Below are 16,251 nucleotides of genomic sequence, written 5' to 3' on the forward strand. Positions count from 1 at the left end.
TGAAAGCTGACAGTGAGCAAGCTTTTTTAAAGTCTAGGTACTAGAAAATGGCCAGAACACTTGTAAAAAAGTCAGGGGAGTTGCAGTCTCAGAGGCTGCAAAGCCACTGAGACTTCAGAGATTTTCTATTAATGAAGCACCCAGAATTTCTTATTTACTGGCATTCTTTCCTGTAGCATCTTAGGTATCCACAGCGGAATGAGGAATCATCTGGCCCTATATTAGATCTTTTGTTTGTTAATCTGCCCAACTCACTCTATCATGGCACTTGACATTAGATACTGGTTCCAAAACCTGCATGAGGAATCAATTACAACAGGAAATTGCTGCTAAATGAATTTTGCAAATGGAAAATCTTGAACAGCCTTCTCTTCTCTTTTTTTTTCCTGTTTTTAATTATATTTTTTTTTCTCTCTTCCTTGTTTTACAGGAGGCAAAGGGAGATTTTTCAAGGTAAGTGAACTTAAAAAGTTTTTGCCATTGTGTGATGTGAGAATAAATCTGGTAAAATTCCTGTGTGAGACATGCAACTCAGTTGTAACTGTGTAGCAACAGGATTGCCTCAGTTAGCAATGCAGCTGTGTGAGCATGGCTAACATAGACATCATGTTTCCTGACATAATTTCTTCACCAAACACAACCTTTGGCCAGAGCATGCCTTGCAAACAGTATTGTTTGTGATTTTGTTGTTGACAAATCTCATTATGTGGTCATGAAGTTCAGGAAATAGACCAGTCTTCAGAAGGAAATTGCTACGGAAATGACTCTAAAATCACTGTTATATCACAGATCCTGCCAGAGGCAGCATTAAAATTCCATCACTAATTGATATTTCAGTTTGAATTTGGACAGTTCTCAAAATCACTGATTCGATAATTGGTTTTGTTGAACATCTGCTATCCCTTGAGCCAAATCTTCAGACTTACTGTAAGAAACTCAATGAGGTCACTGTACTTGGTGTTTCAGAAGACTGTTAATGAAATGCCCAAAAATTGTCCTGTAAGTCGACCATGTCTGTGATTTATGTGTTTGTAGCAGCTGATGGTCAGATGGTTGTTTGGTGTCTCATGTGAGAAATGTGAAAGTTCTTAGTGTAAAGCTCAGGAGAACTGATGATGCTAAAAATTTCTTATAGTCTGGAGGACCACAATATCCATTAAAGTTAGTTTCAGAGAAGAAAAGAAATGGGCAGTGGGGTTGAATTGTCAGGTGAGCCTAAAAATTGTCTTAATTTTGTCTGAAACACAACTGTAATGATTGGAGTTTGTGAAGAGCAGGCAGGTTCCACTTTCTGGTGGATTGGAACTTCCAGCCAGCTAAAATGGTGACAAATCAGTGAAAAGGAACTGCATTGTAGATATCTCCTGCCCATCATGGAATCTGAGATGACATAAGGTAGCACTTGCTAAAAGGAAGTTTAAGCTCTGCCTTATCATTTCTCAAAACTTTAATGAACTTGCAAAATCCTGATTTGCATCTGACCACAGAGACACAAACCCAGTCTTGCTTCATTTTTCAGTTCTGCCCAAGTTGGAGTAACTTGGCTATCAGCACTGTTTATTTAGGGGGTACTGGAGTGCATGTGGCTCTGACTTTTCAGTCTAGGTTTTCAGTGCACTGCTGAGCACTCAGTCCAGAAGAGTTAGGCCAATCAAAGTTTTGCCATTTCAACCTCTGATAAACCACTACTTTTGCTAAGAAGAGCAGTATTTGTTTGCCAGAATGCCTGGGTTATGGTGAAAGCACACTCAGAAAGTGTACATTCAGACTGTGAAACTCAGAACAGAAAGGAATCAGATAGCTCAGAGTAACAGGACTGAAAGCATTTTATCTTTTCCAGACCAGAAATGGAAACAGCTGGTGGAAAGTATCCACCTGCTAAAAGTTGTGTGATGTCCCTTGTAAAAGGAATGGTTGTGTTTATCACAGTGTGTTTCTCTAGGCCACAGAGAAACAGGAATCTTCTCTGAGGGCACAGAAGATACCTCATGGTGTTAACTGCTCCCACCACATCAGTCTGGCTGTCATCACCAGGCCCATTAAAACAGCTCTGAGTCCTTTCCCCTGTGGGTCACAGTGGTTTGAAGTGGAAGGGGGATTCCTTACATCCAAGTCAGGCAGAGGAGGGGTGTCATAAAAACAATTTGAGGGCACTGCCAGGGATTTTTAATTTATAAATGGACTTTGGGGACTAAGCAATCTGCCAGTTTGAAGGCTGTTCTTGGAGGTAGGTAGAAGAATGCTTCCCTGATCCTCTATGGTCTAGAAGACTTGGCATCTGCCAGGGATGTCTGTCCAGCAGCTCCCATCCAATGTGCACTGACACAGGTTTATGTGCTGGGTGAGATCCAGGTGCTACTGAAGTCAACATGAGGTTGTTGTGGTCAAGATTTTTGCCGGCTGAGATTTGTGGTTATTGTATCAGCAGTGTAAAATCTGGCAGGCAAACCAAGCCTCAGGCTGGCCAGAGGAACTGCAGGTGAAGGCAAATGTTCTGACTTCTCTCAGGGATCAAGTGAGCTTCAGTGTCTGAAATTAGTTGATGTTGAAATACTGTTTAAAGTAGAAGAGCCTACTCTTTGAGACAGAGAAGCTTTGCAGTTGTGATTGTCTTGCTGCTGAGATTTAAAGATTATATGTTGTGCATGGCAACATATGTTGTGTGAAGGCTGAACTCTTGAACTTTTTGTTTTTGAAGAAATAATTTAATTCTAAAGGGTTGCACGTTTGGAACGCAGACTGCAGCTTTCCCACACCTGTCCTGTCTACTGCCACCATCAGATTTATAGCCTGTGAGAGTAGAAGTTTCTCTCTGGCCCCCATCCAGACAGAAAAGTGCATAAACTCTGGTTCATTGGTGGTGATGGGAGAATTGCTGTTCCCCGTGGGAGCCTTCCTGTGAGTCACTGCTGATCACCTCAGGTGCTGGGACAGTCAAAGCCAAAGTGTCACAGCTCCTGCTGCGAGTTGGCACCTGACCGCAGTGGCTGGAGTGGGATTGCCTCCAAACCCCACTGCAGCCACCTGGAGGATCTGCAGCTGGCTCAGGACTCTTGAATGCAGTTGCAAGTTTGCTCTTTGGGCCTTGTGGGAACTGAAAAAACAGAATCAATCCTACAAACTCTAACAGTCAGCTTTCTACCTCTGTGAACTGATACATCCTCAGTGGCAGCTCCCACTGCTGCTTTTGAGGAAATCATCCCATACCTCAGAATAATCACTGTGCTCAGAATACTCCTTTTTCCTCTTCCAAAAAGCAGGTCATGTAATTTCAAACACGATCCTTTGGTAGGGCATTACCATGCAGGAGTCTGTTATCACTGCTTCTTGTCACCTTGGGCATCACAGTGATTCCCAGGTTTTGCTAAGCCTGGGGAACACAGTCCAAGTCACCCTCACCTGTCTTAAAGTAAAATGCCACAACAGCCCTGACAGATAAGTTTAGCAGCTATAGTGAGGAATTTCTTTTAAGCCCTTTTCCATTTCTAATGTGTGTTTCATTTCAAAAACAAGCTCATCAGAAACCCTGAGTTCCTGATCCTATTTAAATCAACTAAGTATTTCTAAATATTTGCTACAAGAGGTCTCCATCTCTTAGTTGATAAAGATTCAGGCAGAATGAGGTTTAAACTTTTCTTCTTAAGAAGTTCCTAGTCCTCTGCACTAAAGAAGAGCATTTTCACATTACTGAAAGAGAATGCCCAAATGCTTCAGCTGACAAGACTTAAATATGTTTACTTTTAGTCTGGAACATACCATTGAATTTCGGACAATCAGGTTTCCTTGTTCAGCTGGTTTTCAGGTGGAACCGGACACTTAAGATTGGATCTGTGCTTTTCAGTATTAGCTGAAACATTTTGACTTCAAAGGCACAGAATTGCATGTATAAAAGTCCTAAACTAGTACCCTGCAGACAGATCTAAAGGTTATTAGCTCAAACTAATCTTGTTTCTAGTTGGGAGCTGAGTCACGCTTGGTTGGCAGAGCATGGACAGGACAAATTTCAGTTCCTTAGATGAACACAAATCCCACAGGTGTGACACTCTATAGGCCTACATAAAGGAATTACCAAGGCTGCCCTGGCTAATTTGTGGGGGAATACAGCATATTGTTAAAATAATTGGGATTTTTTCCTAATTTAATCCTAGATTAAGAGTCCAGTCCCAAAATCTCTGGGAAATTCACACCAGCTTTGTTTTTAAATGTTCATAATCCATTTCTTCAGCCTTAAACAGCTTGTATGTCAAAGCAGCAAGAAATGGCATATACAGATCATTTGTCCCTCAGTTTGGGGATGGGAAAGAAAAACCTCTGAGTAAAACAAAATTCTGAACCACTGCAGCTAGTTCCTCATTGCTACATTTCTTCCAGTTAAAAAGTATAAGACATTTCAATTGAACTCCAAGTGTCTCCCAGCAATACATGAAAGAATAACAAGGGAGGAAAGCTAACAGCCAGTTTCCTGCTAGGCAGAATTTCACAATAATTTCAACGTTTGGGCAGATGGTAATCTAACATAGTTTTAGGCTTACTTTTCTTTCTGTGTAACCAAGTGACATTTAACCAATTAGAGTGTATTAAAGGGTTAGAAAACCAGGCCTGCTTTCTTGCAGCCTAATGGTAAAATCCTAAACACTGTATTTTGAAAAGTACCATCTAATCTGAGAATCTCAGAGTATGCATTTCCTCCTGCATTCTACAGAATGAATCACCATGCTGAGAAGAGTTTGTAACTTTAACCTGCAGTTTTGTTTTGTTCCTGATCATTGTTATTACACATGCTGGAAAATGTATGGATTTCCTGAGACAGCTGCATATGTAATCTTGTTCAAAATTATTTTAGACAGTATGCAAAAACTTGTTTTTCACAATATGTTCATGAAGTTCTAGGCAGGCCTTTTTCCCCCATGTGTAGATAAAGATACTAAGAGGTGGTGACTAATTTATTTGACAAGACTTATTAAACAGGCAGTACCAGAACAAACCCAAGAAAAAGGAGTTCTGTTTTCTAGGTCCATTGTTAGTCAACCTTACTTCAGCTTTCTAACCAGCTTTCAGGAACCCATGCAGATGGCTTTTCCAGTTCAGGTTTCATATTGTTATTCAGTCCTTTAAATATTACCATTTCCATCATAGGAAAAAAAAGAAATAAAGTGGTCTAGGGGACACAGAGAAAGTATCTTTGGGGCCTTTCCCCTGGATATTAATAAATCTGTGTCCTAAATATCCTTCTGTATATATCAGCCCTGGAGGCTGGACACTTCCAAATATAAAATAAATGCAGCACAAGTGACCGGATTAAACAAACACTTTCTAAATACAGTAATAAAACAAACACACTGAGACATTTCACTAGAAAAAGCATGAAAGGCAATAAGTAAAAAACCACTTGAGATCCTGCTGGAAACATTTTAAAAATTGAGGGGTTCAGTGTTTTAAAAGGAGCCGAGAGGAAAGTGACCTCATGACCACTACTTCAAATGCAACCTGAGTCATTATTTTTTTTTCTTTTTATTGATTTGACATCTTTTTGGGAGTCTAAATTAATTTGTCTTGAGATGAGTCTTGCCAGAAGGCTTTGTGAATGCATGGACCACAGAATGAAATACCTTTTTGTTCCTGGAAGTGATTACCTGACTTTTGAGGTGCTTTGAGGCTGAGGCACTATCCTTACAATATTTTCTAGGTGCTGAGCAGAAATGTTAATCCTGCCCAACATCACTAAAAATGTCTTTTTCTCAGATTCTTAAAAGACCTTGTCACAGCACAGGCAAACTTTGTGCCTCACTGACAGAAAAAACAGAGCTGACTGATGTTAGCCCTTTCTTTTATAGGAGCCATTACTGACTCAGAGTTTTTCCCAGACTCTCAGGGATCGTTAGTCACCACTAATCTTGCCCTATTTGATAGATTTCTGGGCTCAGAAAGTCCCTGTTTGGAACTCACTCTGTGCTTTCCCAGAAAAGTTTTGGAAATCTCTCAACTTCCTTCTCTGAGCAGCCAGCCTCAAAAAATCTTCATTTGAGGGCAGTTACTTCTGCTTGTACTCTGATTGTCCCAAGTTCTATTCTTTTTTCCCAGTTTCTTTCAAAATGTCAAAAACTTCTGTAAGAGCTGAGTATGCACATGCTGTGGAGGAGACAGCTCTTGGCAATAAACTCTAAAAAGCAGCAACTTGTTTTCTAGGCTGTCAGTCACAAAACAGAGCTTCCAGATCAGCAGATAACACAGTGCAGAGCAGCTTCATGTTCAGACTTGTGCAGATATTTACCTGCCATGGAAGAATAAATCTGAATAGGTTTTGAGCATTTGCACTTAGAAGAGAAGAGTTCTCTGATGGCCAAGTGACCATGGGATTTGGGCAGGAGTGGGTGTTCAAACACTGTTTGTCAAGAGCCTTTTGGTTTGGCATAGGAGGTGTTACAGAGTGGTTTTCCAGGTGCTTAGCATGGCAGCAGTTGCCTCAGATCTTGTGTGCTATTCAGCACATCTTCACTCTGCAAAATTTCAGCCTCATTGAGACTTGGCTATCTCTCACAGATTTGTCCTGACTAGAAGTTTGGTCCTGTTTTGAAACTACTTAATTGATTGTCAAGGAACTACCATAATAATAAATAACAAATGTCTGTAGACATGCCTAAAATGCTTGCTCCAGGATTTATGTCAGTGGTTTACTCTATGGCCCAACCTAGCAATTAACCTGTAGACTCCAATTAAGACAAACCCACCTAGGTCTCAGGCAGAGCCTGCTCCTGGGATGTGCAAATGGAGAAATGCTGTGGGAAGATTTTTACAACTGAAGCAGTGTCACTTCTCTCCAAGTCAACATACAGACTGTCCCAGAGGCAAGGATGAAACCCAGGGTGATCTGGGATGTCCACGAGCTCCTCAAGTCTTTAGCAGATGTCAGGATCTCTGGTCTACAGCCAGAGAGGTCAAGACTACCTGTCTGCCTGTCTGCCAGCCTCATGGGAGAAGCCAGTGGGCTGGGGAATCTGGAGCTCTGGAAGAGATATCTGTCTCTGCAGCTCCAGAATAGCCACATGTTTGGGTAGGATAAAGGGAAGGGTATAAAGCGGCAGAAAAAGTTGCTGGAACAAAGTAAGCCAATAAACATGAATTCTTTGGCACTCCTCCGTGTCCTGTCTGGCCCTCTTGGCTGTGTATTTCTACAATTTTAAAAATTAATAGCAGCACTGCCTTCCTTCCCAAGCCTTTGAGGCTTTTTTTTTCTATGTGCACACAATTCCATGTGTGTTTAAAAGTGGGAAGGGAGGCATTTGGGGTTTGTAGGAGAAAATCCCACGGTTCCATCTGTGAGAATCTGCCTCCCATTTGATGAGCTCTCCCTGCTCTCTGCTGCACAGTGTTGCTGTTCCAGCTGGCCATGTGGCCACTGGAGGTTGCAAGGAGAAGAATGTTAGTGAGGTGGTTGTGTAGGAAGGTTTTGTGTAGCAGGGCCCAAATTCAAAGTGGAGTCTTATCAGTGAAGATGTTATGCAAAGCACAGGTCACTGGGGAACTGGTTAAGAACAACCTGTGATGTGAAGAAAGCAAATTATTACTTTTTGCAGCAGTTTGTAAGGCATTAAATCAAAATCTATAATTGCACCTGAAAGCATCACTTTCTCTCCCGCTTATATTTTTTTCCCTATATGAACATGTCTGTGACACCCTGCTCAGTGACATGTGACATTGTGGCTTTTGTGTCCAGTCACTGGTAGGAAGTGGTTCAACATAACCATCTGGGAGAGCTTCTCTCCAATTTTGATAATAGAGGAAAAAGTTAACTGGGCTGCCATAAAACAAATAAAGAGAGGAGAAAAAGGAAACCCCAGTGCCTTTTGTTAAGAAGGAACAGATGTGGAGCCATAGCAGCCTGCCAGCTAGGTCAAGTCATATCAAATATTGTGGTTGTTTTCTTGTAGCCTGATCCTCCTTTTGAACTCTCTTTCAGCAATGAAGTTGTACGGAATGAATTAAAGAAGCTGCCAGCCCTTCCAACACCAGCGCTGAAGGAGCATCCTTCCCTCGCTTACTGGTAATGTGTCACTGCCCACGGTCCCTGTGCAGGACCTGGCTCTGGCAGTGGGGTCTGACAGTGGAATGGGAAGCAGAAATTCCTGCCCTCTGCCTCTGGGTCTGTCACTGACTCATTGCATGGCTTAACACAAGTAGAGCTACTATCCTGGGCCTCAGTTTCCCCATCTGCCAAATGCCTGGCCAAAAATCCGCTGTAAGTGTGCAAATGTCCTGATGAAATCCAGAGGCCTAATGTGCCATTTACTTTCACAGCACTTTGCATTTGTGAAAGAGTTGTCCCAGTTGGAAATGTCAATATTTTGCACTGCCTTGTTTGGAGTGATTCAGTTTCATCTTGTAAATCCTCTCTGTATGGCATAGCTGAATTAATCTTATATGATCTCAGTGTTTGGAGGTGGATGCTTGTTTGCTCTGTCTTTATTGCACTCAAAAACAAGCTCAAGGTAGGAGCAGGCTCACATTTAGATTTTGCATGCCACACACATAGATTCTTTGTGCCACCCTGCATATCCCTTTTATCTGTGCAAATAGGAAAGAATTTGAGGAAAGACTATTCATTAAAGGGGAGATACTTTCACTCCATTTTCTGCTTGTTGCTCTTTCATGTTTGCCTTTAAAGCATTAGGCTGCAAGCCTGGGGGTTGGATTGAGCTTCTTTATCTGCTACTCTTTTCATTTCTGCATTTTGGTAATCTTGAGGATGGCAGGGGAAAACAAATCAGTTTGTAGGCTATGATGTCAGTCCTTCTCTTTGCCAAAAAGGTCATCCTCTTCTCCTAGCATGGCTACAACAGTGGAATTAACTGTACCTAATGTCAAGTCATAGGCAAGCTCATTGTGAGGTCTCCTAATCCCTTTCTGAGAATATAAGGAGAGATTCAGAGTCCCCAGCTGATATTAGGATCACTGACACAATAACTGTGGATCATCACAATCTCCTGATATTTCTATCTAAAAACCAAATCAAATCTTCATGAAAAATAATAAATGTAGGCTACCATCTCATTGAAGAAGAATGGTCTTCCTCTTAGGAGCATGTCTTTTTCCAAAAACTACTCTACACACTCAAAAGCAGTACATTTCCAGGTGCCCTGGCTGACTGACAGACTGGGAGCTCAAGCTGAAAGCCATCTCAAAAGGAGTGGTGGGAACAAGTAGGCACTGACAGGGAAGGCAAATCTGACCCTTCAGCAACAACATGGCCTAAGGTCTTAATGAAGTGCCACATAGTGAGAAGAGCCATGTAAAATCCTCGTGCTCAGAATATGAGTATTTGCACTTATACACAAGGTACAGCACTTGCAGCTGTACTTAATTTTGTGGGGGCTCTCATGTGACTGAGAACAGGTCACAGGTTGGGAAGGTGGTGTTGCCATGGAGTAATGGAGTAATAAAATCAGAGGCTACAGTCCTGTGACTCCCTTGTGATTTCATGTCAGTAAGCAGGTTTAAAAGGCCTCTTTAACTTTAGTAGTTCATTATTTTTTAATGATGGCTTTTTTCTAAACACCCTCTGAAACATTTAATGCTCTCAGGAAGCGTCTGTTGGTGAATTAGACAAAAAGCCTCAAAATTACAGATCAAACTTCAGTGATCTAAGGGAGCAGATTTTTAAAACTGTGTTCTCTGACACTTCTTCACATCATATACAGATTATGTACCAGATGCAGATTTTATCCAAACCTTTTCTGTGAGCAGTCAGTTTTATTCTGCAGTTCTTCAGCATGACTGCAAGCAGTCACAAGTGAATATTCAACCCTGGAAAGAAACTTTTAAAACATTAAAGATGGGATGAGTAATTGCTCTAATTAGTTTAAAACAGACAAGCAAAAGAACTTTGTACTATATTTTTATCAGCTGAAGTTGATTAAGAGATAATAAATTAGATAATCAAGTAAATACTGTGATACCTTTGGCAAGATGCTGTAAAAGATCTTCATAAAATACTGCATTTCCATCACACACCCTTAAAAAGCATCAGCTATTGCACCTACCAAATGTAGCAACACCTGTGGGATGAGTCCTGGATTCTTAGACCAGCACAGTTTATGCCTCTGGTTCCACCTTCATGGAGTCTCCTTGTTCCATACCCTTGAAGCCTTTCCCTTCACTTTAATCTCTTGCAGCTCTCTCCAGGTTCAGAATAATCAGTTGCTCATCTTGTTCTCAAGCATCTTTTGGCATCTCTGATTACTGATGAAGAAAGAAGGGACTTTTTAAAATGAAAACTGATCTTCTGGTCCTCCCACACAGTCCAGGAGTTGAGGCCCTGAGTTTTGATTTCTCTTGGCCATGCATGGAAACAAAACCAATCACAGAGACTGGAGAGAACCTTTAGAAATGTGTTAACTCACAGTGCTCCTTTCCAGACACGTGTCATTGCATTTTACCTCATTTCAGATCCTCCCTAACAAGCCAGCCCAGTACTCAGTTGTCAGTAATAAGGCTGATATGAGGTGCAACAACACAAAAGTGAATGCTAGATTGGGATTTTCAACAGACCAGGGGGAAGATAGAGTTCTCACAGGTTCCCACAGTCTTTGAATGTGAGCTTGTTTTAGCATCAGTTTTGCCAGAAAACCCACCTCTGAAAATGTCAGCTGAAAATCACTATTTAGTGATTTTCTCTGGTTCAACACAGACCTGAGGCCCTGGTCCAGCTCTTGGTCCTTTAGCCTAAGAGGTGCTGGTGGCTTCAGAGGGACAGCATATGACTACAAATAAAGACCTCATTTGTTCAATAATATAATCAAAATTGAAAATTTAGGTTAGAAACAGAATAACACTAAGGAACAGCAGTGAATGGACAGCTATTTAAAACAGCTCAGTGTGGTGGGAAGAGAGGGAGGGAGCAACTCACTTTGAAAATCTGGATCTGATGATGAGAAACTCAAGGCTTGCATTTGCTTGCAAGTTGTCTGCTGTCCAGTTCTATAAGCTGCTGTGACAGGAGGGATTTCTTGTTACTTCTAAAGATCTTTATCAGAGTTGTCTGCTGCAGAATATTATCCATGTATTAATTTCTGCAGCTTTGGGGGGAATGTTTTATGAGCTGGCAAACAGACAGCAGTGCTTCAGCAGCCTCTGTGTCTCTGTCTCCACATTAGTTAAGCATCCTCTGCCAGCCCTGCACTGTGAATGAGTTTCTGTGTCACCAGCACAGCAACAAGGCAGAGCAGGGGGGAGAGGAGATGTCAGCTGGTGGTCCCAGCAGTGTCCCAGCACTCTCCCAGCTGTCAATAGCAGCATGGCAGCTGCCTGGAGATGAACAGCTGAAATGATAGGGGAGCATGTTTACAGGCTCTGCTAATGCTCCTTCTGACCCGTGAATGATTTTGCTTGTTTTCCCTGGCATGTGCTGGGCTTAACCCCCCAACCCAGAGCTGGAGGCAGAAAGGAACCTCTGTGCTGGATGATCCTTCTTGCACAGGGCAGTGGAAAGAAAAGGAAGTTCAGAGAATTGTTAGAGTTTGTTGTGACTGTGAATGTTTTTCCAGTGTGGACATTGCTATCTGAGCTAGGTGCCCTCAGCTCCCTTTGCTGCCAGCACAGAGAAGCAGCAGGAACCTCCTCCCAAGGAATCTGTCCAAAACAGATTGGATGAATTCTACTCTGGAGTCCATGTTTCTTTCCCCAGTGACAAGGCCAGTGCTGCAGGAAGGGTGAAAGGCCACAGATACCACTCTTAAATATGGCTTGATTGATATTTCAGGCTTTCTATTTTTTGTTCAAAGGGAAGAAGAAACAAAGGTGATACTTGCCTGGCACTTAACATCTGTAGACCACAAAACATTTTACTTAGAAAAATCATCAGTACCGAATAGAGCAATGGGGGTGTAGCATTGCCTGCATTTTGCTTAGAAATGAGAGCCTGGACTATTCCCTATTTCTAGTATGGGTTAAAAACACAGCTCTTTGTCCTGCTGTTCAGGAAGGCTCCCTGACATCTGATCTGTCCTTTTGAAGGAAATGGGGCATCAATTGCCTTCCCTACCCAAGGAGTATGTTCTAGGAACATATCAATTGTTTTATAATAAGAATTTGTAAGAAAGCAGAGTACATCCGGAATCACATTAAGTAATCAGCATGTCCAGGTACATTTACCCTTTCCTTGAATGGCAGCAGTATGTGAGCTTGATCTGTGCAATAAACTGCACAGAGTGGAAAATAAAGCTAGGAGTGTTTTCCAATGGAGAAACTCCATTATTTTCTGAGAAGTCACTCCTGGTTTGTTCCTGTCTGAGACAGAGGAATTGCATCCACATGTAATCATGGTTTTAAGAGGTAATTTCAAAGGGCTGTAAGCCCTCTCTTTCTATCTTTTTTATTAAGAATGATGGTTTTTGGAGATCTTCCAATACTGAACACTCATGTAATTCAGTTATTGCTCCAAAAGTAATCCTGTTTATGATAATCATGGCAGGAGACCCAGGCTCTGCCTTCATGTGCACACCCATAACATCTGTGGTACTTGCTTGGATCAGTGTGCTGAATATGTTTCATAGCTGTAGAATTTAGAGATCATTTTCTAAGCATTAAAATGATTCTGAGGGATTTGATGGGAGAGCTGGACCATTCCTTTACCCTGTAATGTGTCACTGGCTCAGTCAGCACCCTGTTCCTGCTGTGGCCTGCTGATGGGACAGCTCTGAAAAGGGCTCTTTTTATTTTTGTAGGGTGAATGGGGGAAGCCACTTGGTGAGTGAGTAAGGAAAGCAGTTAAATAACCTCTCAGATAAACCACAGGCTTGTGAGGGAAAAGCTGGCCCTGCTGACAATCTGACACTGTCTCTGAATTGCACTTTGCTGCTTCACTGATGTTTCTGGTTCTCCTTTCTCTCTTCATTATTAGGGCTGCACAATCCTCAGCTTCCCTGTAGCTCTTCTTTCTAAAAGCTGTTGTGGCTCTGGAGATTCTGGCTCTCTCTCTAAAAGAGATTCTGTCCTTTCTGGCACAGGGGTGCAAATGGGGAATGCAGCAATGAGAAGAAGATGCAGTCATGTTAAGCTGGGCTGGGGAAATGCTTTGCAGTCCTCCACAAAAGCCCCCATGGGCATCTCTGAGCAGCCCTGGTGAGGTCATCTCCCATCATCCCACCCTGCTGTGCTCCTTCACACTGCCCAGCAATACAGCTGGCTCAGTTCTGCCTGGGGAAGGATTACCACATGGAGGGCAGCTGAAAGGCCCCATTAGGAGATCCTGCTGGATCCAGGAAATGCAGGGAAGGAGGAATGCCAGTTCACATTGCACTAAACCACATACAGCATGTTGGCATGGGATAGACACAGACACGGATGGAAGCTCATGCAGGGCCAGGTGGGGAGGGCACTAAGGTGGCATGAAGCTAGTTTAGGTTCCCCTCCTCTTGGTCTGGAAAGTTCTGTACAGAATCTCCAGGGGACTCAACAGATTCCCTGTCCTTGGGAATCAAAAATAAAATACAAAATAAAGAGCAAGAAATTGGTTTTAAACCTGAGGACTTCAGTGTTCTGTCATGTAGCAGTGCCAGCCCTGTGTGCATTACACTGGGACCTTGGCTTACCCTTTGCCATGCTGTGACCTTGCTGGCACAGCTGATTGTATGCACCAAATAGCTCTGCTGCCCATTCACTGGAGAAGAATGAGTGGAATTCTTTAAAAGTGAACTTGCATGTGTCTCCCCATCTCTTATTTGGGTCATGCTGATCTCTCCTGGATGCTCCATCTCTACTGCTTAGGCACACACTCAGAATTGTTGTCTGACACAGAAGCCCACTGGTGTGGAATAGCCTCCATGGTTCACCTTGGAACACATGATGACATAGTTCATGTCTGCCTAAAACATAAAATGATTTTAGTCTCCAAGGAGCTGTTAGAAATGGGCCCCAGCTCATGCCAGCTCCCAGTGCTTAGCCAGGAGTTGCTGGAGGAATGAAAGTTAGTATAACTCTAAAATAAGCAAAGGCACATGAATACTTTAGGAGTAAAGAAACTCAAGTTTGAGTGCCCTGGAAGTATCCCTTGTCACTGCTGCTATTATTGCCTCTGTGTACACTAGGAATTCCTGCTGAGAGAGATTGCTCCAGAGTACTTCCAATGGTGCACCTGCAGTGAGAAGGAACCTGTCAGTCTTAGGGCTATGACTGGCCACCAATTTCTGACAGTTCTGCCCATCTTTCAGGGAACATGATGGGCTTGAAAAGAAGTTACAGCAGTTAGGACAAAGCAGATCTTGAGCAGCTCCAACACAAATCTGTTTGCCCTCAGTGTACTATTGTGGGTATCATTTGTAAGGAAGGAAAGGAATGAAGAAAGGAAAAAGTCTGTACAAGTGGGTATCATGTTTGTGAGGAAAAAGGGTTCTTCCAGAGACCCAACTCTTAGAAAACCATTTTTATTCTCAGTCTGTGACTCCCCCTTTGTTTACCCTGCTCTGCACCAAATCCCCTCATCTAATGGTTTTGCTTGGCATCTTTTGATTCCATCAGTCAGTACCTGTGTTAACAGAAGTATCTCTTCAGCTTTTGGCAAGATTTTTAGTCATGATAATGGCGTTATATAAAACATCCAATTTTTTCCTTTCCAGTGAGGATCGAGTCATTGAACATTACAAGAAACTAAATGGTCAGACAAGAGGTCAAGCAATTGTGAAGTAAGTCAAACAAGAATGATTTCTTTGTGACCTTTGTTTTATTATGAAGTATTTCTACAGAACTGTAAATACAATATGTAACTATGCTTCCAATCTCACAATGCTTCATTTTAAAGTATATCTCGGCATAATTATTTATTTATCAAAGTTTTTTTTCAGATCATCCTCTCAGCTTCTCAGATGTGTTATTCTCTTCTGTGTTGTTTTGCAGCTACATGAGCATTGTAGAGTCCCTCCCCACGTACGGAGTGCATTATTACGCAGTAAAGGTACGTGCTACAAGAATGTCCTTCCCTGAATTAAACTCTTGTTGGAGAGGGAGGGAGAGAGGTACAAACAGCCATCCTGCTCTCAGAATACAATACACTGCTACTAAAGTCTCGTTTCACTTCCTGAGGTAGGATAAACTTATTTCAGCTGTGTGTGCATGTTTAGTAAATACAGTTCCAAAGAGGAAAATCCTGTTCTTGGAGATAAAACTCTTGCAGTCCTATTGTGCTGGAGTGTTCAGCTCAGTCAGCAGCATGGCAATGCCAGTGAACCACCACCAAAGGGACAAGCCAGACACATCTCTGGCAGACAATCCTTTCTGTAGCTCCAAGAGGTCAGATCTCTCCCAGATGGCATGAACACCTGTTTAGGGCCGGACATGACCTGCATACTGTAGCTCCCCTGACATGAGATATGTAGATGGATACAGAGATTGTACATCTTTTTAACACCAGGACAGTCTTGTACTCCAGAGATAGGTAGCACATTCTCATCCCCAAACAGATCTCCACTTCTGTGTGGACTTCATGCAGTTATTCATGCAGTTCCTCATTTCTTTTGTCTAATGATTTATCACAAAAATTTTCCAGCCTCATATTATTATTATTACTTCCTGACCAGCTTCATAGGTTTGGGGTTTTTTACGTAGAGAAATCGATAAACATAGAAAGAAAGCTAGAGCCACATTCCCCAGAGCATATTCCCTCATTTATCACCCTGAAGTTTTGATGTGTTTCGTCATTATCTCTGTGCATCAGATGTTTTTTTGTACATCTGTAATGTCTTGTACACATGAGGTACTATAAAAACACAAATATCTGACTGTACCTGTCTCAGGAGATGTGTTTCTAGTCTATTCCTGCTAATAGGATGTAATAATAAAGTTATTATTATTTTGCAAAAAGCATTTAGCCTCATCTTTTCTCAGAGGACAGGATCTCTCCAGCACCTTTTGCATTCAGATCTCTTGAACTACTCTAGATCAAGAAAAATCTAGTGGATTGGGCTGAATGTTCAATACTGCAAAGATTTGAGAGCTATTCCAGTGAGCTCCCCATGGTCAATATGCAGCAGTGAGCACCAATGAGGCAGCAAATATTGCACATAACAGGGTTTGCTTCTGCCTGATGTGGGGGTTTGGTTTTGCTGTGTTTTACCCTGCCATTCTCTATCACATTAACAGAACAGATGTAATTTCATTGAGGACTTCAGCTCAGTAAATTGCAGAGACTGGGATCAGATATCAGCCATTACTCCATAAGGACATTTTATTGCACACTCAGACACAAAGCAGTTGGGTCTGAGC

General features: G+C 42.1%; 1 protein-coding gene across 7 annotated transcripts in view; it reads left to right on the top strand.

Annotated features, from left to right (window-relative positions):
* Positions 1-16,251, top strand: part of FRMD4A (FERM domain containing 4A) — a 370,654-nt gene that overhangs the window by 297,834 nt on the left and 56,569 nt on the right. For all 7 annotated transcript variants that reach the window (XM_064703006.1, XM_064703005.1, XM_064703007.1 and 4 more), the window contains 4 exons: positions 431-453; positions 7,958-8,041; positions 14,610-14,675; positions 14,887-14,944. In XM_064703006.1, coding sequence (XP_064559076.1) covers positions 431-453; positions 7,958-8,041; positions 14,610-14,675; positions 14,887-14,944 — 231 coding nt within the window. The remainder of the gene's footprint in view (positions 1-430; positions 454-7,957; positions 8,042-14,609; positions 14,676-14,886; positions 14,945-16,251) is intronic.

This window comes from Zonotrichia leucophrys, chromosome 1A (genome assembly GCF_028769735.1).
Source record: "Zonotrichia leucophrys gambelii isolate GWCS_2022_RI chromosome 1A, RI_Zleu_2.0, whole genome shotgun sequence".
In the NCBI taxonomy this organism is placed as follows: Eukaryota; Metazoa; Chordata; class Aves; order Passeriformes; family Passerellidae; genus Zonotrichia; species Zonotrichia leucophrys.